Raw genomic sequence first — 26,056 nt, 5'->3', positions numbered from 1 at the left:
TTATGAATAACCTTACCCCAGACAGCAACTTTATGAATTATCTTACCCCAGACAGCAACTTTATGAATAACCTTCCTCCAGACAGCAACTTTATGAATAACCTTACCCCAGACAGCAACTTTATGAATAACCTTCCTCCAGACAGCAACTTTATGAATAACCTTCCCCCAGACAGCAACTTTATGAATAACCTTCCCCCAGACAGCAACTTTATGAATAACCTTACCCCAGACAGCAACTTTATGAATAACCTTACCCCAGACAGCAACTTTATGAATAACCTTACCCCAGACAGCAACTTTATGAATAACCTTCCTCCAGACAGCAACTTTATGAATAACCTTACCCCAGACAGCCATAGTGAGGAGGAACTTACCCAGCCACACATGCTTAGAAGTTAAGAACTCAGGCCAGGCATCTCTGCTTTGGGAATATGGGTCAGGGGTCAGGGGTCAGGGGTCAGGGGTCAGGGGTCAGGGGAGGGAGAGAAGGGAAGACTCTCATGTATAATAGGTGTTTAGTTAGGAGTGTGTTTAGTTAGGAGTGTGTTTAGTTAGGAGTGTGTTTAGTTAGGAGTGTGTTTAGTTAGGAGTGTGTTTAGTTAGGAGTGTGTTTAGTTAGGAGTGTGTTTAGTTAGGAGTGTGTTTAGTTAGTGTGTTTAGTTAGGAGTGTGTTTAGTTAGGAGTGTGTTTAGTTAGGAGTGTGTTTAGTTAGGAGTGTGTTTAGTTAGGAGTGTGTTTAGTTAGGAGTGTGTTTAGTTAGGAGTGTGTTTAGTTAGGAGTGTGTTTAGTTAGTGTGTTTAGTTAGGAGTGTGTTTAGTTAGGAGTGTGTTTAGTTAGTGTGTTTAGTTAGGAGTGTGTTTAGTTAGTGTGTTTAGTTAGGAGTGTGTTTAGTTAGTGTGTTTAGTTAGGAGTGTGTTTAGTTAAGATGTGTTTAGTTAGGAGTGTGTTTAGTTAGTGTGTTTAGTTAGGAGTGTGTTAAGTTAGGAGTGTGTTTAGTTAGTGTGTTTAGTTAGGAGTGTGTTTAGTTAGGAGTGTGTTTAGTTAGTGTGTTTAGTTAGGAGTGTGTTTAGTTAGTGTGTTTAGTTAGGAGTGTGTTTAGTTAGGGTGTGTTTGAAGGGAATCCCTATCTGCTCTGCCTTTTTTAATCAGTTATTTTGAAAGTCACCCTATTATATAGAACTAACCCAACGTGGTACTAGATATGTAGATAGCGTGTGAAAAAGAAGAGGACCCGAGCACGCCCCCATTCTCATCGACAGGGCTGTAGTGGAGCAGGTTGAGAGCTTCAAGTTCCTTGGTGTCCACATCACCAACAAACTAACATGGTCCAAGCACACCAAGACAGTCGTGAAGAGGGCACGACAAAACCTATTTCCCCCTAAGGAGACTGAAAAGATTTGGCATGGGTCCTCAGATCCTCAAAAGGTTCTACAGCTGCACCATCAAGAGCATCCTGACTGGTTGCATCACCGCCTGGTATGGGAACTGCTCGGCCACCGACCGCAAGGCACTACAGAGGGCAATGCGTACGGCCCAGTACATCACTGGGGCCAAGCTTCCTGCCATCCAGGACCTCTATACCAGGCGGTGTCAGAGGAAGGCCCTAAAAATTGTCAAAGACTCCAGCCACCCTAGTCATAGACTGTTCTCTCTGCTACCGCACAGCAAGCGGTACCGGAGCGCCAAGTCTAGGTCCAAGAGGCTTCTAAACAGCTTCTACCCCCAAGCCATAAGACTCCTGAACATCTAATCAAATGGCTTTGGGGTATTCTTTCTTAAACTGCATTGTTGGTTAAGGGCTTGTAAGTAAGCATTTCACTGTAAGGTCTACACCTGTTGTATTCGGCGCATGTGACAAATACAATTTGATTTGATTTGATTTTGACTGTGACTGTGTGTGTATTAGTGAAACCTCCCCCCATCCCTCCCTAAGCCACCCCTCACCAATTCCTGGAATGGACCAGCCCTCATTTGCCTAAGTTGTCTGTGACAGAGAAGCTTGGCGAGCTGCAGAGTTATGGTACAGAGGAGCAGTGTATGTCGACTACAGAGCATATGAACAGAGACTGGAGCTGTGGACTCACAGGACTATACTGAGACACTACTGACTACTGGAGTCTATACTACAGGACTATACTGAGACACAACTGAAGCTACTGGACTATTGAACTGAAACTGAAACTGAACAGCATCATGTACTGTGCTTCCTATCCTGTGTCTGCCGGGACCACCAGCAATAACCTGATGTATTGCTACGTCAAATCGGTGAGTGTGTTTCCACTCTCTAGATAAAACGTGTGTACCGGTCTGTGTACGTACTGTCTTTGTGAATGATTGGATGTAATTAGATGTTCTTCATTCCTATTATCTCTCCTACTCTTGATAATTACTATAGGGGGGGGCATTCAACTCTTACCCTACGAGGTCCGGAGCCTGCTGGTTTTCTGTTCTGCTTGAAAATTAATTTCACGCACTTGTCCCAGGTCTAAATCAGTCTCTGATTAGAGGGGAACAATGAGAAAATGCAGTGGAACTGGCTTCGAGGACCAGAGTTGAGTTTGAACATAGATAAAACAGAGTTCTCTACATATCTCTACATAGTTCTCTTTATTTGATATTCTCTCCATTATCTATATTCTCTGTCACGAGTTATCTTCATTATCCTCATGTACACATAAGACATGGAATAAGGCATAGATCATTTAAATACATTATCAATATGTTCACTATCAATGTAACAATACCTTATCATAGAATAGTACAGTATTGACACATCAAAGTAAGCCTACTCTATCCACTGTGTGTGGTAGCTGGTCCTTAATTGTCATTTATCACACCAGGGAGTCCATGCAGACTACATTCTATACCATTCACACCAGGGAGTCCATTCAGACTACATTCTATACCATTCACACCAGGGAGTCCATGCAGACTACATTCTAAACCATTCACACCAGGGAGTCCATTCAGACTACATTCTATACCATTCACACCAGGGAGTCCATGCAGACTACATTCTATACCATTCACACCAGGGAGTCCATGCAGACTACATTCTAAACCATTCACACCAGGGAGTCCATGCAGACTACATTCTATACCATTCACACCAGGGAGTCCATTCAGACTACATTCTATACCATTCACACCAGGGAGTCCATGCAGACTACATTCTATACCATTCACACCAGGGAGTCCATTCAGACTACATTCTATACCATTCACACCAGGGAGTCCATTCAGACTACATTCTATACCATTCACACCAGGGAGTACATTCCATACAAGTACAGGAACAGACCCTTTGATATACAGCTACCCAAATGTTAAGGCAGCAACCATGTGTTTGAGTGTGTAAGGGTAAGGAATGGGCACATATGGCTGTGTGTGTCTGGGAAGGGATATTACTGTATGGTGATGGGAATGGGACTGGGTGTGCTTTTCAGTCAGTGTTGTCGGTGTTCATTTATTAACTTTGGCAAAGTTTAGAATCTCTGTGGTTTCATTGTGACTGAAGTTGATGAATTGTGCTGTAGAATTTCTTTGATTTCTTTGATCATGCAGTTCTTTAATACATACTGAAGTGACATTGACCATTTACTCTTGACTGTGTGGTCAGTGAGTTTAGTAGCACACATCAATGGTCAATACACCGTGCTAATGATCAAGATCCCTCTTTCAGTTCAGACAGACCTGAGAACACAACATATATCATTCTAATTTGACCGTCTACCATTTTTTTTGACGTGAAGCAGATTGCTGCTCTGATCTCTATTTAATTTAACCGTGGTCTGTTTTAACACTGGTCCCTATATGGCCCATTACCAGGCGCTATCAAAGACTGCTTTGATCTCTGTCACTAACTAGAACCAGACGTACGTACCAGACACAGACGGGCAAATTGGCTGCATGTGGCTAGAGTTGAATGTGGTGTTAATACAGGGGGCAGAGGCTGTTGAATAGTTGGTCATTACACTCATGAAATATTCCTGTGTATGATTGAAAGTATACATTTAGAGTGCAAACATGTGGTCTTGTCCTCTTTCATGTCTTCTCAATATATTTAAGTCCTTTAGTTTTTGTTGCTATCAGAGATGCTAACGTAACGCAGAACTATTTAGTTTTTGTTGCTATCAGAGATCCTAACGTAACACAGAACTATTTAGTTGTTGTTGCTATCAGAGATCCTAACGTAACACAGAACTATTTAGTTTTTGTTGCTATCAGAGATGCTACCGTAACACAGAACTATTTAGTTTTTGTTGCTATCAGAGATGCTACCGTAACACAGAAATATTTAGTTTTTGTTGCTATCAGAGATGCTAACCAACACAGAACTATTTAGTTTTTGTTGCTATCAGAGATCCTAACGTAACACAGAACTATTTAGTTTTTGTTGCTATCAGAGATGCTACCGTAACACAGAACTATTTAGTTTTTGTTGCTATCAGAGATGCTACCGTAACACAGAACTATTTAGTTTTTGCTGCTATCAGAGATGCCACCGTAACACAGAACTCTTTAGTTTTTGTTGCTATCAGAGATGCTAATGTAACACAGAACTATTTCGTTTTTGTTGCTATCAGAGATGCTAACGTAACACAGAACTATTTAGTTTTTGTTGCTATCAGAGATGCTAACGTAACACAGAACTATTTAGTTTTTGTTGCTATCAGAGATGCTAACGTAACACAGAACTATTTAGTTTTTGTTGCTATCAGAGATGCTAACGTAACACAGAACTATTTAGTTTTTGTTGCGATCAGAGATGCTAACGTAACACAGAACTATTTCGTTTTTGTTGCTATCAGAGATGCTAACGTAACACAGAACTATTTAGTTTTTGTTGCTATCAGAGATGCTAACGTAACACAGAACTATTTAGTTTTTGTTGCGATCAGAGATGCTAACGTAACACAGAACTATTTAGTTTTTGTTGCTATCAGAGAAGCTAACGTAACGCAGAACTATGAACATTTCTCATATTGTATGTGTCTGTCTTCCTTTAGTTGTGTTCTTCACATATGGAGAGTCTAATCTTTAGTGATCCCTTGATTGATGGTTAGTAAATCAATGTGGTACTAAAAGAGAACACCATGATGACGGTTTATGTATGCATGCTTCAGGGTGTGTGTCGGGGGGTGTTATTGGGGGACAGCGGGAGACAGCAGGGGGTGTGCTGGGGCGGGGGTGTGACCATTATTAACGGGTCGCATACTACGTCCAAGGAGTGTGTGTGTGTGTGTGTTTGTGTGGGTTATTAACGGGTCGCCTGCTCCGTCCCATGGTAAGGAGGACAATTGGCTTTATCCTGTACCATATGCTACCCACGGAGGCTCAGACAGGGCTAGTGTTGTGTGTGTGTGTGTGTGTGTGTGTGTGTGTGTGTGTGTGATAAACAAGGCTAGTGACGGCAGGGGCTCCTATGTTTGGCCTGTTCCCACATTCACCACAGGACTCGTGCCAGCTAGGGTTACGGTGTGTGTGTGTGTGTGTGGAGAGGGGTTGTGTGTATGGTGTGTGTGTGTGTGTGTGTGTGTGTGTGGAGAGGGGTTGTGTGTATGGTGTGTGTGTGTGTGTGTGTGTGTGTGGAGAGGGGTTGTGTGTATGGTGTGTGTGTGTGGGGGCGTTTGTGTGTGTGTGTGTGTGTGTGTGTGTGTGTGTGTGTGTGTGGAGAGGGCGTTGTGTGTAAGGTGTGTGTGTGTGGGGGGGGGGCGTTGTGTGTATGGTGTGTGTGTGTGTGTGTGGAGAGGGGTTGTGTGTATGGTGTGTGTGTGGGGGGCGTTGTGTGTATGGTGTGTGTGTGTGTGTGTGTGTGAGAGGGGTTGTGTGTATGGTGTGTGTGTGTGTGTGTGAGAGGGGTTGTGTGTATGGTGTGTGTGTGTGTGTGGGGGGTTGTGTGTATGGTGTGTATGGTGTGTGTGTGTGGAGAGGGGTTGTGTGTATGGTGTGTGTGGTGTGTGTGTGTGTGTGTGTGTGTGGAGAGGGGTTGTGTGTATGGTGTGTGTGTGTGTGTGGAGAGGGGTTGTGTGTATGGTGTGTGTGGTGTGTGTGTGTGTGTGTGTGGAGAGGGGTTGTGTGTATGGTGTGTGTGTGTGGAGAGGGGTTGTGTGTATGGTGTGTGTGTGTGGAGAGGGGTTGTGTGTATGGTGTGTGTGTGTGGAGAGGGGTTGTGTGTATGGTGTGTGTGTGTGATCATGTTCAACAGAGTCTTTGAGGGACCAGTCTGCTTTACAGTGCATCGTCGTCAGGGTAACAATGGTGTGTGTGTGTGTAGGTGGGTGGATGGGTGGGTGGGTGGGTGGGTGGGTGGGTGAGTGTTTAATTTGTAAGATATCCTACAATGATACTGTAGTTCATTCACATTTTTTATAATAATAACAATTATTATTATATTATAATTTCCCTGGCAGTTATTTTCTAGGTGAGACAAAAGTCTCATACACCTGTGAAACTGTGGTGTGATCCTGCTGTCTGAAGAGGATTTATCCAATATGATTCTGCAGCGTTTTCCACATGAAGATCTATCTGTACCAATCTATCCCAACCCTCCCTCCCTCCAGGGCTGTGCGGTGACAGGGAGGAAATGCTGTTCCCTAAATCCGGATGAGGAGATGCATGGATCACCCAGTTTAGGGATTAACACAATAGCTCTAAGTCTGCTCCTATCAACACACTGATTGTGTGTACTGTACTGTAGTGTACTTTAGTATTCTGTAGTATACTGTAGTGTACTGTAGTATTATGTAGTGTACTGTAGTATTCTGTAGTGTACTCTAGTGTACTGTAGTATTCTGTAGTGTATTGTAGTATGCTGTAGGATTCTGTAGTGTACTGTAGTATTCTGTTGTGTACTGTATTATTCTGTAGTGTACTGTTGTATTCTGTAGTATTCTGTAGTGTACTGTAGTATTCTGTAGTGTACTCTAGTGTACTGTAGTATTCTGTAGTGTATTGTAGTATGCTGTAGGATTCTGTAGTGTACTGTAGTATTCTGTTGTGTACTGTAGTATTCTGTAGTGTACTGTAGTATTCTGTAGTGTACTCTAGTGTACTGTAGTATTCTGTAGTGTATTGTAGTATGCTGTAGTATTCTGTAGTATTCTGTAGTGTACTGTAGTATTCTGTAGTGTACTGTAGTGTACTGTAGTATTCTGTAGTGTACTGTAGTATTCTGTAGTGTACTGTATTATTCTGTAGTGTACTGTAGTATTCTGTAGTATTCTGTAGTGTACTGTAGTATTCTGTAGTATTCTGTAGTGTACTGTAGTATTCTGTTGTGTACTGTAGTATTCTGTAGTATTCTGTAGTGTACTGTAGTGTACTGTAGTATTATGTTGTGTACTGCATTATTATGTAGTATGCTGTAGTGTACAGTAGTATTCTGTAGTATTCTGTAGTGTACTGTAGTGTACAGTAGTATTCTGTAGTGTACTATACTGTGGTATTATGTAGTGAATTGTAGTGTACTGTAGTATGCTGTAGTATTCTGTAGTGTACTGTAGTGTACTGTAGTATACTGTAGTGTACTGTAGTATGCTGTAGTGTACTGTAGTGTACTATAATGTAGTATTCTGTAGTGTACTGTAGTATTCTGTAGTGTACTGTAGTATGCTGTAATGTACTGTAGTGTACTGTAGTATGCTGTAATGTACTGTAGTGTACTGTAGCTTCAGTTCACAGTTCTGGCATTGCATTGGTCCATAGACATATACAGTGAGGGAAAAAGTATTTGATCCCCTGCTGATTTTGTACGTTTGCCCACTGACAAAGAAATGATCAGTCTATAATTTTAATGGTAGGTTTATTTTAACAGTGAGAGACAGAATAACAACAAAAAAATCCAGAAAACGCATGTCAAAATGTTATAAATTGATTTGCATTTTAATGAGGGAAATAAGTATTTGACCCCCTCTCAATCAGAAAGATTTCTGGCTCCCAGGTGTCTTTTATACAGGTAACGAGCTGAGATTAGGAGCACACTCTTAAAGGGAGTGCTCCTAATCTCAGTTTGTTACCTGTATAAAAGAGACCTGTCCAGGGTAACAATCAATCAATCAGATTCCAAACTCTCCACCATGGCCAAGACCAAAGAGCTCTCCAAGGATGTCAGGGACAAGATTGTAGACCTAAACAAGGCTGGAATGGGCTACAAGACCATCGCCAAGCAGCTTGGTGAGAAGGTGACAACAGTTGGTGCGATTATTCGCAAATGGAAGAAACACAAAATAACTGTCAATCTCCCTCGGCCTGGGGCCATGTACCGTCAAATCTTGGGTGAGAACCTCCTTCCATCAGCCAGGGCATTGAAAATGGGTCGTGGATGGGTATTCCAGCATGACAATGACCCAAAACACACGGCCAAGGCAACAAAGGAGTGGCTCAAGAAGAAGCACATTAAGGTCCTGGAGTGGCCTAGCCAGTCTCCAGACCTTAATCCCATAGAAAATCTTTGGAGGGAGCTGAAGGTTCGAGTTGCCAAACGTCAGCCTCGAAACCTTAATGACTTGGAGAAGATCTGCAAAGAGGAGTGGAACAAAATCCCTCCTGAGATGTGTGCAAACCTGGTGGCCAACTACAAGAAACGTCTGACCTCTGTGATTGCCAACAAGGGTTTGCCACAAAGTACTAAGTCATGTTTTGCAGAGGGGTCAAATACTTATTTCCCTCATTAAAATGCAAATCAATTTATAAAATTTTTGACATGCGTTTTTCTGGATTTGTTTGTTGTTATTCTGTCTCTCACTGCTCAAGTAAACCTACCATTAAAATTATAGACTGATCATGTCTTTGTCAGTGGGCAAACGTACAAAATCAGCAGGGGATCAAATACCTTTTTCCCTCACTGTATTAACATGTATTCATAGGCTTTACTGTATATGTATTTATACACACTGAGAATACCAAACATTAGGAACACCTTCCTAATATTGAGTTGCACCACCTTTTCCCTCAGAACAGCCTCAATTCGTTGGGCCATGGACTCTACAAGGTGTCGAAAGCATTCCACAGGGATTCTGGCCCATGTTCACTCCTATCCTTCCCACAGTTGATTGGCAAGATGGCGCCAACAGACATGGCAGCTCTGCTTCTAGCTCCTAAGCAACTTTACAGTATTTTGTTTTTTTGTGTGTTATTTCTTACATAATTAGCCCAGATATTTTTTTTGTGTTATTGCATACAGCCGGAAATAACTTTTGGAAATCAGAGCGGTGGTAACTCACCAGCATTACGACCAGGAATACGACTTTCCCTGAACTGGATCCTTGTTCGTACCCCCCAGGGCAATTAACTTATCCCAGAGGCTGCTCCAAGATGCAGACGGCGGAGAAGAGGTATTCGGAGTGGACTTCTAGTCCGACTCAGGAGGCGTGCACACCATCCACCGCTTCCGAGTATATTACTCGCTAATGTTCAGTCTCTGGAAAATAAAGTAGACGAGCTCAGGCCGAGGATTTCCTTCCAGAGAGACATCAGGGACTGTAACATACTCTGTTTCACGGAATCATGGCTCTCTCCGGATATACTGTCCCCGTCCATACAGCCAGCTGGGTTCTTAGTACATCGCGCAGACAGGAAAAAAGAACTCTCCGGGAAGAAGAAAGGCAGTGGTGTATGTTTCATGATTAACTACTCATGGTGTGATTGTGATAGCATACAGAAACTCAAGTACTTTTGGTCACCCAACCTAGAATACCTCACAATCAAATGCCGACCGTATTACCTCCCAAGATAATTCTCTTTTATTGTAGTCCCAGCCGTGTATATTCCCCCTCAAGCCGATACCACGATGGCCCTCAAGGAACTACACTGGACTTTATGCAAACTGGAAACCACATATCCTGAGGCCGCATTTATTGTAGCTGGGGATTTTAACAAAGCAAATTTGAGGAAAACCCCACCGAAGTTCTATCAACACATATGTAGTACTCGCTCTGGTAAAACACTCGACCACTGCTATTCCCCATTCCGGGATGCCTACAAGACCCTCCCCCGCCCTCCCTTCGGCAAATCCGATCACGACTCCATTTTGCTCCTCCCTTCCTATAGGCAAAAACGCTGAACAGGACGTACCCGTGCTAAGGTCTATTCAACGCTGGTCTGACCAATCGAAATCCATGCTTCAAGATTGTTTTGATCACACGGACTGGTATATGTTCTGGGTAAACTCTGAGAATAACATTGACATATACACGGACACGGTGACTGAGTTCATAAGGAAGTGTATAGGGGATGTTGTTCCCACTGTGACTATTAAAATCTACCCAAACAAGAAACCGTGAATAGATGGCAGCATTCGCGCAAAACTGAAAGCGCGAACCACTGCATTTAACCATGGCAAGGTGACTGGGAATATGCTTGAATACAAACAGTGTAGTTATTCCCTCCGTAAGGCAATCAAACAGGCAAAACGTCAGTACAGAGACAAAGTGGAGTCGCAATCAAACGGCTCAGACACGAGACGTATGTGGCAGGGTCTGCAGACAATCACGGATTACAAAGGGAAAACCAGCCACGTCGCGGACACCGACGTCTTGCTTCCGGACAAACTAAACTCCTTCTTCGCCCGCTTTGAGGATAACATGGTGCCATCGACGCGGCCCGCTCCCAAGGACTGTGGGCTCTCGTTCTCCGTGGCCGAAGTGAGTAAGACATTTAAGCGTGTTAACCCTCGCATTGCTGCCTGCCCACCCGGTAGCACTCACTGTCATCATCAAGTGCTTTGAGAGGCTAGTTAAGGATCATATCACCTTTACCTTCAATTTGCTTACCGCCCCAATAGATCCGCAGATGATGCAATTGACATCGCACTGCACACTGCCCTATCCCACCTGGACAAGAGGAATACCTACGTAAGAATGCTGTTTATTGACTATAGCTCAGCCTTCAACACCATAGTACCCTCCAAGCTCATCATTAAGCTTGGGGCCCTGGGTCTGAACCCCGCCCTGTGCAACTAGGTCCTGGACTTCCTGACAGCCGCCCCCAGGTGGTGAAGGTAGGAAACAACACCTCCACTTCGCTGATCCTCAACACAGGGGCCCCACAAGGGTGCGTACTCAGCCCCCTCCTGTACTCCCTGTTCACCCATGACTGCGTGGCCACGCACGCCTCGAACTCAGTCATCAAGTTTGCAGACGACACAACAGTAGTAGGGCTGATTACCAACAATGACGAAAGCAGCCTACAGGGAGGAGGTGAGGGCCCTGGCAGAGTGGTGCCAGGAAAATAACCTCTCTCTCAACAAAACGAAGGAGCGGATCGTGGGCTTCAGGAAACAGCAGAGTGAGCACGCCCCTATCCACATCGACAGGACCGCAGTGGAGAAGTTCCTCGGTGTACACATCACTGACAATCTGAAATGGTCCACCCACACAGACAGTGTGGCGAAGAAGGCGCAACAGCGCCTCAGAAACCTGGTACAGAAACCTGGTACAGAAACTGCACCGCCCACAACCGCAGGGCTCTCCAGAGGCTGGTGGGGTCTGCCCAACGCATCACCGGGGACACACTGCCTGCCCTCCAGGACACCTACAGCACCCGATTTCACAGGAAGGCCAAAAAGATAATCAAGGACATCAACCACCCAAGCCACGGCCTGTTCACCCCGCTATCATCCAGAAGGCGAGGTCAGTACAGGTGCATCAAAGCTGGGACCGAGAGACTGAAAAACAGCTTCTATCTCAAGGCCATCAGACTGTTAAATAGCCATCACTAGCCGGATATCACCTGGTTACTCAACCCTGCACCTTAGAGGCTGCTGCCCTATATACATAGATATGGAATCACTGGCCACTTTAATAATGGAACACTGGCCACTTTAATAATGTTTACATACTGCTTTACTCATCTCATATGTATATACTGTATTCTATTCTACTGTATTTTAGTCAATGCCACTCTGACATTGCTCGTCCTAATATTTATATATTTCTTAATTACATTCTTTTACTTTGAGATTTGTGTGTATTGTTGTGAATTGTTAGATACTACTGCACTGTTGGAGCTAGGAACACAAGCATTTCGCTACACCCGCAATAACATCTGCTAAATATGTGTATGTGACCAATACAATTTGATTTGATTTAAAGTTGGCTGGATGTCCTTTGGGTGGTGGTCCGTTCTTGATACACACTGGAAATTGTTGAGCGTGAAAAACCCAGCGGCGTTGCAGTTCTTGACACAAACCGGTGCGCCTGGCACCTACTACCATACCCCCGTTCAAAGGCACTTAAATATTTTGTCTTGCCCATTCACCCGCTGAATGGCACACGTACACAATCCATGTCTCAATTGTCTCAAGGCTTCAAAATCCTTCTTTAACCCGTCTCCTCCCCTTCATATTGTCACGAACCGGCTCAAGTTCGTAACAAAAGGGAGACACGTGGAGACAAGGAATACTCAAAGTATATATTTATTAACTAAAGTAAACTAAATCAAATAACAATGGTGTGTGTAATCAGTAGTGTAAGTGAGTGTTTGCATGCATAAATGTAATATGGAAAAGTGTTGAGAGGTGCCAAAGCAAACAACCAAAAAGGCCACAAAAATACCACAACCAAAGTCAAAGTATCTGCCTGGAGAGAGTCTCTTCAATGAATGTGGAAGAGGTCCATTTATGCTGGGACACACCCGGCCCAGGTGTTTCCCATGTAGCTGACGACCCTCCCAACTCCGCCCACCGGCATCCTAATAAGGAAACAAGAGCAAAGAGAGAATACGGCAGACAGAGTGGGAGGGGCGTCACAATATACACTGACTGAAGTGGATTTAACAAGTGACATCAATAAGGGATCATAGCTTTCTCCTGGATTCACCTGGTCAGTCTATGTCATGGAAAGATAATGTTTTGTCCACTCATAGTTTATGTGCTTATATACATACTTTTGGTCTCTGGTCTCTACAATGCCAATGATCTCTTCCAGTGACCAAGTCATTGTTTCAGTATTATAGATGTTTAGTTGATCACAATCTTTAATTTATCTGTTTTTTCCCCTCTTCTTCTCAGGTCTACGATCAACAATCTCCACATCGCGACGACCTCAACCCTGACTCCTCCTCACACTCCTCCTCCTGCGGCGAACAACAGGCGAGCAACAGTTCACCCGACACGTGGAACACCAATGGGATGGATCAGACTGGCTACAGAGGAATGGGAGGGTCTTCAGCCCACCAATCAGGGTGCTACAGTAACCCGCAACCATCACATAATCACCTGGTAAGTAAATAGTTCATTTGTCGTATGATTACACACATTAAAAACAGTCAGAAAGTTTGGGACAAATATGTAGGAATATACTGTATACACACTGAGTATACAAAGCATTAGGAACAACTTCCTAATATTGAGTTGCACCCCCCTTTTGCCTTCGGAACAGCCTCAATTCGTCGTGGGCATGGACTCTACAAGGTGTTGAACGCGTTCCACAGGGATGCTGGCCCCCTGTTGACTCCAATGTTGACTCTAATGCTTCCCACAGTTGTGTCAAGTTGGCTGGATGTCCTTTGGGTGGTGGACCATTCTTGATACACACAGTAACCTGTTGAGTGTGAAAAACCCAGCAGCGTTGCAGTTCTTGACACACTCAAACCGGTGTGCCTGGCACCTACTACAATACCCCGTTCAAAGGCACAAATATTTGGTCTTGCCCATTCACCCTCTGAATGGCACACGTACACAATCCATGTCTCAAGGCTTAATATTTCCTTCTTTAACCCGTCTCCTCCCCTTCATCTACACTGATTGAAGTGGATTTAACAAGTGACATCAATAAGGGATCATAGATGTCACCTGGACTCACCTGGTCAGTCTATGTCATGGAAATATGTTTCTGATGTTTTGTCCACTCAGTGTATATATGTACTGTAAAGTGCTGCACCGTCACCAAGACAAATGTAACATGTGTATGTTTGGTTGTTTTGCAGGTCTATTCTCCCCATTCAGTCTCACCTGTAGAGGTGAACAGGGGTCTTCCTCCCATGTCTACCTTCCACCGTAACGACCCTGCTTCATCTCACTCCCTGTCAGCCGACAGCTCAGAGAACTCCACAGGAAACCCCGCTACAGGAGGGTCTCAGACCGGAGCAGCCCTGGGGAAAGCACTGGCTTCTGTACGTACTGCGACTGCTTACAAAGCCAACTTCAAAGTGAAGAGACATTTTCTCTAGCCACAATGACAAATAGGGAAATGTCCCTAGTGCAACAGACCACTGCATGCCGTTATTATTAACCCAGCCCTGGGCCATGCTGCTGGGCTGCTTGTTGACCGTCTATCCAACCAGTCAAACATTATTTAGTCAGCTCGGGTTACGAGCCACGCTACTGAGGTGGTGGTTGTAAAACCGCACAGAGAAATGACAAGTGATGCTTTTATAATGATGCATGGAGTTGCTACTCACGGTCCCCTACCCCTCCTCTACCCCTCCCCTACCCCTCCTCCTCCTCTACCCCTCCTCTACCCCTCCTCCTCCTCTACCCCTCCTCCTCCTCTACCCCTCCTCTATCCCACCTCCTCTACCCCTCCTCCTCCTCTACCCCTCCTCTACCCCTCCTCTCCCTCCTCTACCCCCCTCCTCCTCCTCTACCCCTCCCCTATCCCCCTCCCCTACCCCTCCTACCCTCCCCTACCCCTCCCTCCTCTACCCCTCCTCTATCCCCTCCTCTCCCTCCTCTACCCCTCCTCTATCCCCCTCCCCTCCTCTACCCCCCTCCTCTACCCCCTCCTCCTCCTCTACCCCTCCTCCCTCCTCCTCTACCCCTCCTCTATCCCCCCTCCTCCCTCCTCTACCCCTCCTCCTCCTCTACCCCTCCTCTACCCCCCCTCCTCTACCCCCCTCCTCCTCTACCCCCCCCTCTACCCCCTCCTCCTCCTCTACCCCCCTCCTCCTCTACCCCTCCTCCTCTACCCCTCCTCCTCCCCTCCCCCTACTCTACCCCTCCTCCTCCTCTACCCCTCCTCTATCCCTCCTCCTCTACCCCCTCCCTCCTCCCTCTACCCCTCCTCTACCCCTCCTCCTCCTCCCCTACCCCTCCTCCTCTACCCCCCCTCCTCCTCCTCTACCCCTCCTCTACCCCTCCTCCTCCTCTCTACCCCTCCTCCTCTACCCCCTCCTCCTCCTCTACCCCCCCTCCTCTACCCCTCCTCCTCCTCTACCCCTCCTCTATCCCACCTCCTCTACCCCTCCTCCTCCTCTACCCTCCTCCTCCTCTACCCCTCCTCCTCCTCTACCCCCTCCTCTACCCCTCCTCCTCACCCCTCCTCCTCCTCTACCCCTCTACTCCCTACCCCCTCCTCCTCCTCTACCCCTCTCCCCCTCCTCTACCCCTCCCCTCTTCCCCTCCTCCTCCTCTACCCCTCCTCCTCCTCTACCCCTCCTCTATCCCTCCCTAATCTATCCCCCCTCCTCCCCTACCCCTCCTCCTCCTCTACCCCTTCTCTACCTCTCCTCTATCCCTCCCCCTCCTCTACCCCTTCTCTACCTCTCCTCTATCCCTCCTCCTCCTCTATCCCTCTCTACCCCTCCTCTATCCATCCTTCTCCCCTTCCTTCGCCCCTCCTCTACCTCTCCTCTACCCCCCCTCTTCTATCCCCTCTCTCTCCCTTCTCTCTCCTCCTCTACCTTTCTTCTTTCTCTTATCCTCTATCTCCCCCTCTTCTTCTTCTTCTTCTTCTTCTTCTTCTTTTCCGCCTCTCCTCTTCTGTCCGTCTGTGTTCAGATCTATTCTCCTGACTACACCAGCAGCAGTGAAAACTCCTCCACACCAGACAGGTCTCCATCTCCACACACAGGGTCTGCAACTGGTCCCCCAGCTAACCAGTGGCGCACGTCCGCTCAGGCGTCTCTCTCCCCCAGCTACGAGTCTTCTCCTATATCGCTGGTAAGGACGTGGAGCTCTGTGACATCATCTTTGCGAGTTTGATAGGTCACGGAGACTGTTCAAATACTGTACCCACACATTCTATCATTGATTTTGTCTGCTGGAGTCAAATTTTTTTGTAAATGCTGCTGTCTTTGAATTGATCCAACTCATCTGAAACATATCTTATTTTATTATAGCCTCAATCACTGCAATGTTTCATTCTCATCATAACAATAACACCCCCTCACTCCCTCCCTCCCCTCCTCCTCTCTCTCTCTAGTCTCAGTTGGAGGATCGTCTAGACAGACTGGATGATGTGATCTATGTTCTGCATAACCATGCGGCGGGACCCATCCCCAGCCTGCCCTCTGACATCCACAGCCTGTTGAACCAGGCTCACCATGGACACAGTCACAGCACCCCGCTAACAGGCGCACACCATGGACACAGTCACAGCACCCCGCTAACAGGTGCACACCATGGACACAGACCCACCGTAGCACATGACACAGCCATGGTGAGACCCATTCATTACTTTTGAAAGTGTTTCAGGTTGTGTCTGTTTTATGTATGGGAAGTGTGCCGGGAAAGGCTATTGGTGTGTGTGTGTGTGTGTGTGTGTGTGTGTGTGTGTGTGTGTGTGTGTGTGTGTGTGTGTGTGTGTGGGTGTGTGCAGGGTTTGGTTTGGTAGGTAACTTTCTAAATGTAATCCGTTACAGTTACTAGTTACCTGTCCAAAATTGTAATCAGTAACGTAATTTTTGGATTACCCAAACTCAGTAACATCATCTGATTACTTTCAGTTACTTTTGGATGACTTTCCCCTTAAGAGGCATTAGAAGAAGACTAAAAGGATCCATCAAACTCATTTGTTGTGTCATCATAGTGGTCTCTGATTGGTGGTCATCATTTGGTGTGTCATCATAGTGGTCTCTGATTGGTGGTCATCATTTGGTGTGTCATCATAGTGGTGGTCTCTGACTTGTGGTCAGACTCAGGTGGAAAAACTTAAACTTCTGTTTTTTTTCCCAATGCTTAATTGAATGTCATTGAGAAAACAGAAATATGTGTGTGTGTGTGTGTGCCCTGCCACCACTGCTCTACCAATCACACCAGACACACTCCAGCTATGGTACGCATATTTTCCACATGTCATTTTGACATATTTTCCACATGTCATTTCGACATATTTTCCACATGTCATTGTCATTCCTGACATATTTTCCATAGCGGGAGGGTTTTTTGTTCTGGAAATAGAGAACAATGGGAAGGCCGCATTTAATTTAATTTGCTGCGGGTCTGAAAAGTCTATCTATGTGTGGATACTGACCAGGTAACGGTACGGACAGAAGGAAGGGCACTGCCTCCACCATGACACTTACACAGCAGTGTCAGACCTGGGTTCAAATAGCATTTGTTTTCTCTCAAATATTCTAACTGCGCTTGATTGATATTGCCTGGTATAGTGGAGCCAATAGAATAGTTCCAAAAAGTGCAAACCCTGCCCGTCTGACACTCCAGGCAGGCTCAATCAAATGCTTAAAGTGTTTGAAAGAAAACAAATACTTTTTTAACCCTGGTCTGTGTGTTAGGCCTACTCAGACAGAGGACAGAGTAATGAGAGTAGGCCTACATTACATTAAGAGGATATGAGGCCGTTTACTCTAATCTCCAGGAGGGCTATTCAATTCATTCAGTCACTTTTTATTTTCCAGGGATATGTGTCAGTTTAAAAATGAATCATTCCTGAAAGGAATTAAGGGTATGTTTAGGGGAGTTATGAGGGAGGGATTGGGATTTTTCTCTGATCCAATTCATTCTGTGAGAGAAACAGATCTATTTGTGGAAAATGGAAGGTTGTTGGTTTAGTTACCTATTTGTCATTGGGGGTAGCGTCAAGGAAATGTTACATTTAGCAGACGCTCTTATCCAGAGCAATTAGGGTTAAGTGCCTTGCTCAAGGGCACATCGACAGATTTTTCACCTAGTCGGCTCGGGGATTAGAACCAGTGACCTTTCGGTTACTGGCACAACGCTCTTAACCACTAAGCTACCTGCCGCCCATACGTTGAAGGCAACGTATGTGTAAAGTATTTTTTATATTGACTGTTTCCCCACTAAGTAGATGATAATGAAATACACTACATGACCAACAGTATGTGGACACCTGCTCGTCGAACATCTCATTCCAAAATCATGGTCATTGATATAGAGTTGGTCCCCCCCCCTTTGCTGCTATGACAGCCTCCACTCTTCTGGGAAGGTTTTCCACTAGATGTTGAGCCATTGCTGCGGGGTCTTGCTTCCATTCAGCCGCAAGATAGCGGCGACAGACATGGCAGCTCTGCTTCTAGCTCCTAAGCAACTTTTGCAGTATTTTGTTTTTTTGTGTGTTATTTCTTACGTTATTAGCTCAGAACGTTTTTTGTGTTATTATTTATTCTCTTATTACATACAGCCGGAAATAACTTTTGGATATCAGAGCGGCGGTAACTGTTCCAAGATGCAGTCGGCGGAGAAGAGGTATTCGGAGTGGACTTCTACTCCGACTCAGGAGGCGTGCACACCATCCACCGCTTCCGAGTACATTACTCGCTAATGTTCAGTCTCTGGACAATAAAGTAGACGAACTCAGGGCGAGGATCTCCTTCCAGAGAGACATCAGGGACTGTAACATACTCTGTTTCACGGAATCATGGCTCTTTCCGGATATACTGTCCCCGTCCATACAGCCAGCTGGGTTCTCAGTACATCGCGCAGACAGGAATAAAGAACTCTCCGGGAAGAAGAAAGGCAGTGGTGTATGTTTCATGATTAACTACTAATGGTGTGATTGTGATAACATACAGAAACTCAAGTCCTTTTGTTCACCCAGCCTAGAATACCTCACAATCAAATGCCAACCGTATTACCTCCCAAGAGAATTCTCTTCGGTTATAGTCACAGCCGTGTATATTCCCCCTCAAGCCGATACCACGACTGGAAACCACATATCCTGAGGCCGCATTTATTGTAGCTGGGGATTTTAACAAAGCAAATTTGTGACTTGTTTCAGGAAACTAAGGCGTATGTCGCGGGTCACTACTTCACAGGAGAGCCATTTGAACATAAACCTTTTTTTAAATCAAAATGTGTTTCTTGGCAGAAATGCCTTCTGGAACATGTGAACTTTCATGTGCCTTAATAATAAACTTGTATGCAATCTGTAAATATAAATAAAATTGTTAAATTACGATCCTAGTTGGTTAAGCCACAGAAAAAGACAGCAACCTTCCCACTAGCCATGATTGGCTGAGATAATGAGTGGGCTGGACATGCCGAGAGAGGAGTTCGGATTGGTCTGCCATATAGAAGGCTTCTGTCTATTTGAGCTGGTCATTATGTGTAGGTAATCCTGTCTAACACTGCTTTTTTTTAAATGTATCGTGTAGTGGAGCTGCATAAGTGTTGATCTCCACTTTCTGGAGGATCGAGTTTTGAAATCGGTGGAATTAGAGTATGATAGCTAAAGAGATGGAGATAACACCTGTCTCCGGATTACATCTTCAAACTAAGGGCAACCATGACATCCGTGACAGGGAGACGCGTCCATCATGCATGATGTATACGGGTAAGATAGTCTAGCTAGCTACATTTTCAGATATTACACGTTTCTAATTTTGACAGAAAGTGGTTTCATTTCAAGTGTAATGTTAGCTAGCTAGCTAACATTAGCTGGCTGGCTCGCTAGTTAAGGTTACGTGTATGATCTTATTATTTGTATATCAGAGCCATTTGCTTGCTAACATTGCACCTGGTTGGTTAGCTACCTGCAGATTCATGCAGGGTAGTAAAGTCATGAGTTAGGATTATGGTTCATTGTTTAACTAGCTAACGTTAGCTGGCTGGCTCGCTAGCTAACGTTACGTGTATGATGTTATTATTCATATCTCAGAGCCGTTTGCTTGGTTAGTTAGAGCCTAATGTTAGCTAGCTAACATTGAACATGGTTGGTTACCTACAAGCAGATTCGTCAGGGTAGTAACGTCATGAGTTAGCACTATGGTTCATTGTTTAACTAGCTAACGTTAGCTGGCTGGCTCGCTAGCTAACGTTACGTGTATGATGTTATTATTCGTGTCTCAGAGCCATTTGCTTGGCTAGTTAGAGCCTAATGTTAGCTAGCTAACATCGAACCTGGTTGGTTAGCTACCAGCAGATTCATGCAGGGTAGTAACGTCATGAGTTGGGATTTTGGGACATTGTTTAGCTAGCTAGCTAACGTTAGCTGGCTGGCTCGCTTGCTAACGTTACGTGACGTGTATGATCTTACACGTTGTTTACCTAGCTAGCTAGCTACATATCTTAACAAAAGACTCCACTATGCAAGTAACCATTTCGGGTGCGTTCGTAAATTCAATCTGAGTATGCCAGAGCGCAGAATAACTGATGAATTTACGAACGCACAACACCCGTTGAATATGGCCATTGTCAGTAAACGTCGGCAAAAAGGTGTCATTAAATTGTTGCCAGCAGAGCTGGTTAGGCTGTTTTCATGTTATCCAGAGGTAAACAATGAACCATAATCCCAATTTTGTGTCTGAAAGTAAATAGCAAGCTAGCCAATGTTAGCCAGTTAGCTTGGGTGCTTGACTACCGTTGTGAGGTCAGAACACTCGGATCAACCTTACTTATCGGCCAGAGCGTCAAGTGTGCGCTCTGAACGCTCCGAGAGCGAAACGAGATGGGTGGGGCTAAAGCTTAAGAGGGTGTGAACGATGCTGAATGGGTGTAGATAAAGAAAAGCTCTTCACTAGGTACCAAAACATTCAAAGGCCATTTTCTCAAAAGTGAGACTACAAGTTTATCAACATTCAAAGCAGAATTACTTTCCCATTGTTCCATTAAATGCAGTGTATGATATACCATTTTGTAGCTCTGTGTCTCTGCTTTTTTTCCAATGTAAAAAACACAATTTCAAATTTTGCTACATAAAACCGAATCAAGGCGGTTGGTCACATTTGAGGAAAACGCTACCAAAGTTCTATCAACACATTGACTGTAGTAGTCGCTCTGGTAAAACACTCGACCACTGCTACTCCCCCTTTCGAAAGGCCTACAAGGCCCTCCCCCGCTCTCCCTTCGGCAAATCAGATCACGACTCCATTTTGCTCCTCCCTTCCTATAGGCAGAAACTCAAACAGGAAGTACCCGTGCTAAGGTCTATTCAACGCTGGTCTGACCAATCGGAATCCATGTTTAAAGATTGTTTTGATCACACGGACTGGGATATGTTCCGGGTAGCCTCTGAGAATAACATTGACGTATACACGGACACGGTGACTGAGTTCATCAGGAAGTGTATAGGGGATGTTGTTCCCACTGTGACTATTAAAACCTACCCAAACCAGAAACTGTGGATAGATGGCAGCATTCGCGCAAAACTGAAAACCATGGCAAGGTGACTGGGAATATGGTTGAATACAAACCTTCTTCGCCCGCTTTGAGGATAACACAGTGCCATCGACGCAGCCCACTCCCAAGGACTGTGGGCTCTCGTTCTCCGTGGTCAATGTGAAAAAGAGATTTAAGCGTGTTAACCCTCGCAAGGCTGCCGGCCCAGACGGCATCCCTAGCCGCGTCCTCAGAGCATGCGCAGACCAGCTGGCTGGAGTGTTTACGGACATATTCAATCTCTCCCTATCCCAGTCTGCTGTCCCCACTTGCTTGAAGATGTCCACCATTGTTCCTGTACCCAAGAAAGAAAAGGTAACTGAACTAAATTACTATTGCCCCCTAGCACTAACTTCTGTCATCATGAAGTGCTTTGAGAGGCTAGTTAAGGATCATATCATATCTACCTTACCTGACACCCTAGACCCACTTCAATTTGCTTACCGCCCCAATAGATCCACAGACCATGCAATCGCCATTGCACTGCACACTGCCCTATCCCATCTGGACAAGAGGAATACCTATGTAAGAATGCTGTTTATTGACTATAGCTCAGCCTTCAACACCATAGTACCCTCCAAGCTCATCATTAAGCTTGGGGCCCTGGGTCTGAACCCCACCCTGTGCAACTGGGTCCTGGACTTCCTGACGGGCTGCCCCCAGGTGGTGAAGGTAGGAAACAACATCTCCACTTCACTGATCCTCAACACTGGGGCCCCACAAGGGTGCGTGCTCAGCCCCCTCCTGTACTCCCTGTTCACCCATGACCGCGTGGCCAAGCGTGCCTCCAACTCGATCATCAAGTTTGCAGACGACACAACAGTAGTAGGCTTGATTACCAACAATGACGAGGCAGCCTACAGGGAGGAGGTGAGGGCCCTGGCGGAGTGGTGCCAGGAAAATAACCTCTCCCTCAACGTGGAGAAGGTGGAAAAGCCTCAAGTTCCTCGGTGTACACATCACTGACAATCTGAAATGGTCCACCCACACAGACAGTGTGGTGAAGAAGGCGCAACAGCGCCTCTTCAACCTCAGGAGGCTGAAGAAATTCGGCTTGGCCCTTAAGACCCTCAGAAACTTTTACAGATGCACAATTGAGAGCATCCTGTTCGGGCTGTATGCTGTAGCGTTAAGATTTCCCTTCCCTTGAACTAAGGGGCCTAGCCCAGACCATTATTCCCCCTCCACCAAACTTTACAGTTGGCACTATGCATTCCGGCAGGTACTGTTCTCCTGGCATCCGCCAAACCCAGATTCGACCGTCGGACTGCCAGTTGGTGAAGCGTGATTCACCACTCCAGAGAACACGTTTCCACTGCTCCAGAGTCCAATGGCGGCGAGCTTTACACCACTCCAGCCGACGCATGGCGTTGCGCATGGTGATCTTAGGCTTGTGTGCGGCTGCTCGGCCATGGAAACCCATTTCATGAAGCTCCCGACGTACAATTATTGTGCTGACGTTGCTTCCAGAGGCAGTTTAGAACTGAGTGTTGCAACCGAGGACAGACGATTTTTATGCGCTACGCGCTTCAGCACTCGGCGGTCCTGTTCTGTGAGCTTGTGTGGCTTACCACTTCACGGCTGAGCCGTTGTTGCTCCTAGACGTTTCCACTTCACAATAACAGCACTTACAGTTGACCGGGGCAGCTCTGGCAGGGCAGAACATTTACAAATTTACTTGTTGGAAAGGTGGCATCCTATGACGGTGCCACATTGAAAGTCACTGAGCTCTTCGGTACGGGCCATTTTACTGCCAATGTTTGTCTATGGAGATTGCATGTCTGTGTGCTTGATTTTATACACCTGTCAGCAACGGGTGTGGCTGAAATAGCCGAATCCACTCATTTGAAGGGCCATGTAGTGTATGTGTATATTTATGCCACCTATTATCTTGTGTGTGTACAGGTAGAGGCTGTCAATCTGAACAACAACAACCACCCTGCGCTCCAGAGCCGTTCACTGAATAAAAATGGCCGCTCCTTCGTAGCGGGTCTCCCGGCAGGACTAGGTGGCTTGGAGCTGAAGTTGGAGGGTCTGGAGGATGTTGAGCAGTATGAGCTTCATCACAGCCATCACAACCAGCAGGGTCACAGACACAGCTCTGACAGCCACAGCCAGCGCTCCGACGAGGAGAACGAGTCACACAAGACACAAGGAGACAGCATGACCAGGTGAGGACAGCAAAAAACAGCTTTATACTCTCTGTCTCTTTGCCTCTAGACTGGTCCCAGATCAGCTTTATACTCTCTGTCTCTCTGCCTCTAGCCTGGTCCCAGATCAGCTTTATCCTCTCTGTCTCTCTGCCTCTAGCTTGGTCCCAGATCAGCTTTATCCTCTCTGTCTCTCTGCCTCTAGCCTGGTCCCAGATCAGCTTTATCCTCTCTGTCTCTCTGCCTCTAGCCTGGTCCCAGATCAGCTTTATACTCTCTCTCTCTGCCTCTAGCCTGGTCCCAGATCAGCTTTATACTCTGTCTCTCTGCCTCTAGCCTGGTCTCAGATCAGCTTTATGCTCTCTTTATCTGCCTCTAGCCTGATCCCAGATCAGTTTGTGCTGTCTTGTCAGAGTTGGCAAGATATAATTATTATTATAGCTATTCTCCCTCTACCCAGCGGGGGAAATAGTTGTTATGACATAATTTCAACAAGCTTTGCCTGCTGGCTGGGTAGCTGCCTATCTATCTGTTTGAGTGGTAAAAACTGGTAATGAATTCAATATTCAACTAGATAAAAAAATTTTATGATCAGAAGAAGAGATAGTTCCTGTAGTTCCAACTCAACCCCACTAAAATATCCAAAGTGTTCAAAAAATTCCCACCAGAGGGCGCCACATAGCAACTGCCAATTCTAGTACCAACCCCCACTTTATTTTCTCCCTTTCAGCAGCATCCATGAGGACGAGGATAACCTGAGTCCAGAGCAGAGGGCTGAGCGGGAGCGGGAGCGGCGGATGGCTAACAACGCCCGCGAGCGCCTTCGGGTCCGTGACATCAACGATGCGTTCAAAGAGCTGGGTCACATGACACAGCTGCACCTGAAGAGCGAGAAGCCTCAGACCAAGCTGCTTGTCTTACACCAGGCCGTGGCTGTAATACTTAGTCTGGAACAACAAGTCAGAGGTCAGTACTGCTGCCATCTTGAACAGGTCTCTCTTGCAAAATAGATTATGGCTATTTCTTAATGAATCTTTCCTCGCATTCTCTCTCCTCGGCTCCTTCTCAAAACACATTGGAGGAGAAGGTCTGAGGAGAGGGACATTGTGTCTTCTCTTCCAATAAGATTGAGAAGGAGATTAAGAAAATATAGAAATATAGTTATTATCTAATAACCTGTATAAATAAAGGTTGAATGAGTAAGGACTTCACTACAGTGGAACATGAATCGATGGGAGGGGCTGCGTAGAAGAGGATACGTCCTGGTTCCCTGGCTGGTCTATGAGACAGTACTAACGTTGATGTCCTGGTTCCCTGGCTGGTCTATGAGACAGTACTAACGTTGATGTCCTGGTTCCCTGGCTGGTCTATGAGACAGTACTAACGTTGATGTCCTGGTTCCCTGGCTGGTCTATGAGACAGTCTAACGTTTCTGTCCTGGTCTATGAGACAGTACTAACGTTGATGTCCTGGTTCCCTGTCTGGTCTACGAGACAGTACTAATGTTGATGTCCTGGTTCCCTGGCTGGTCTATGGGACAGTACTAATGTTGATGTCCGTGTGATCTGCTACCTCTAGAGCGTAACCTGAACCCTAAGGCAGCCTGTCTGAGGAGGAGGGAGCAGGAGAATACGTCAGCTGGGTTAACGGACGCCCAGGGCCTGCATCAACACCAGGCATCACTACATCCTGGACTAGAGGCAGCTAACCCCATGGGACATCATCTCTAAACACCTAAAACAGGTACAGTACAAATATCTCTTCTTCTTCTTCTTCTTCTTCTTGTTCTTGTTCTTCTTCTTCTTCTTCTTCTATGGTGTTGATCCAAGTTGAATAATCCATATTGTGAGAACATTACAACCCATTTTTCTTTCTTTCTACAGATGAAGTGAAGTAGGAGGATCATCTCCAGATGGTGAAAGACCATCCAATGACGTTCAGTGTTATCTCTAGGACCCGGTAGTGAAGAAACTGAAGGTTTTTCGGTGTATGGGAAAAGTGTTGCAGCAGCTAATTAACCATGATAGTAGTGACAATTTCCTCCTGACCCTCCTGATCGACTTTCACCTGTGCCTAAACTTACTTGTAACCAGCAAATGTTTTGTACAATATGTTTTATATTCGTTAGTACAGTGAAAGAAAAAAAAACAAAGCACTGTCTTGTGTAAAACAACGTTTATTTCATATTTTTACTCTCCTCTGCCGTACAGCATTTACTGCAATGCAGCCTCCGCAGAAGTCAGAGCATTCATAGTTGTTGAGCTTCGAGGAGCTGTCATACGCATCCAATAAATTGGTCTGAACCGCACCACTCGTAGTGAATCAGGGCTAATCTCTATAGCCATCCAGCGAATTACAAGCAACTGGCTAAACGAAAAGACAGGACCTTACCTCCTCTGAGATGTTGGCATCTGTTTCCCAGTGTTTGACATAGGAGCTCAGCCAAGATAGCATGAGGTAAAAAAGGCTGCGTCTCCATCCCGAATCTCCCCATCGCCCCCCAAGCAAAATGTGCCTATTGTTAACATGTGTATTTCACACTTTGTTGAAGAGTATAATGCTTGTATTGATGTCAACCCCAATACATGTTCATGTCATCATCATCATCA

The 26,056-nt window shown here is 45.6% G+C and overlaps 1 protein-coding gene across 1 annotated transcript; it reads left to right on the top strand.

Annotated features, from left to right (window-relative positions):
- The first annotated feature begins 2,095 nt into the window (after positions 1–2,095).
- On the top strand, positions 2,096–26,044 carry LOC121539990 (transcription factor 12-like). The gene is made up of 9 exons (XM_041848644.2): positions 2,096–2,267; positions 13,012–13,221; positions 13,929–14,114; positions 15,721–15,882; positions 16,145–16,381; positions 23,203–23,468; positions 24,178–24,413; positions 25,026–25,190; positions 25,331–26,044. The coding sequence occupies exons 1-8, from the start codon at positions 2,196–2,198 to the stop codon at positions 25,175–25,177; spliced, it is 1,521 nt and encodes a 506-aa protein (XP_041704578.2). The 5' UTR covers positions 2,096–2,195; the 3' UTR covers positions 25,178–25,190; positions 25,331–26,044.
- Positions 26,045–26,056: the final 12 nt, after the last annotated feature.

The sequence above is a fragment of the Coregonus clupeaformis genome, unplaced genomic scaffold (assembly GCF_020615455.1).
Source record: "Coregonus clupeaformis isolate EN_2021a unplaced genomic scaffold, ASM2061545v1 scaf0694, whole genome shotgun sequence".
NCBI lineage: Eukaryota > Metazoa > Chordata > Actinopteri > Salmoniformes > Salmonidae > Coregonus > Coregonus clupeaformis.
This window is presented reverse-complemented; position numbering and strand designations above follow the sequence as displayed.

Excerpts from the sequence above, each read along its gene's own strand:
- LOC121539990 (XM_041848644.2), top strand. The coding sequence starts at position 2,196 with ATGTACTGTGCTTCCTATCCTGTGTCTGCCGGGACCACCAGCAATAAC. Across the intron at positions 16,382-23,202 it reads TAGCACATGACACAGCCATG|GTAGAGGCTGTCAATCTGAA; the intron begins GTGAGACCCATT and ends GTGTGTGTACAG. Across the intron at positions 23,469-24,177 it reads CAAGGAGACAGCATGACCAG|CAGCATCCATGAGGACGAGG; the intron begins GTGAGGACAGCA and ends TCTCCCTTTCAG.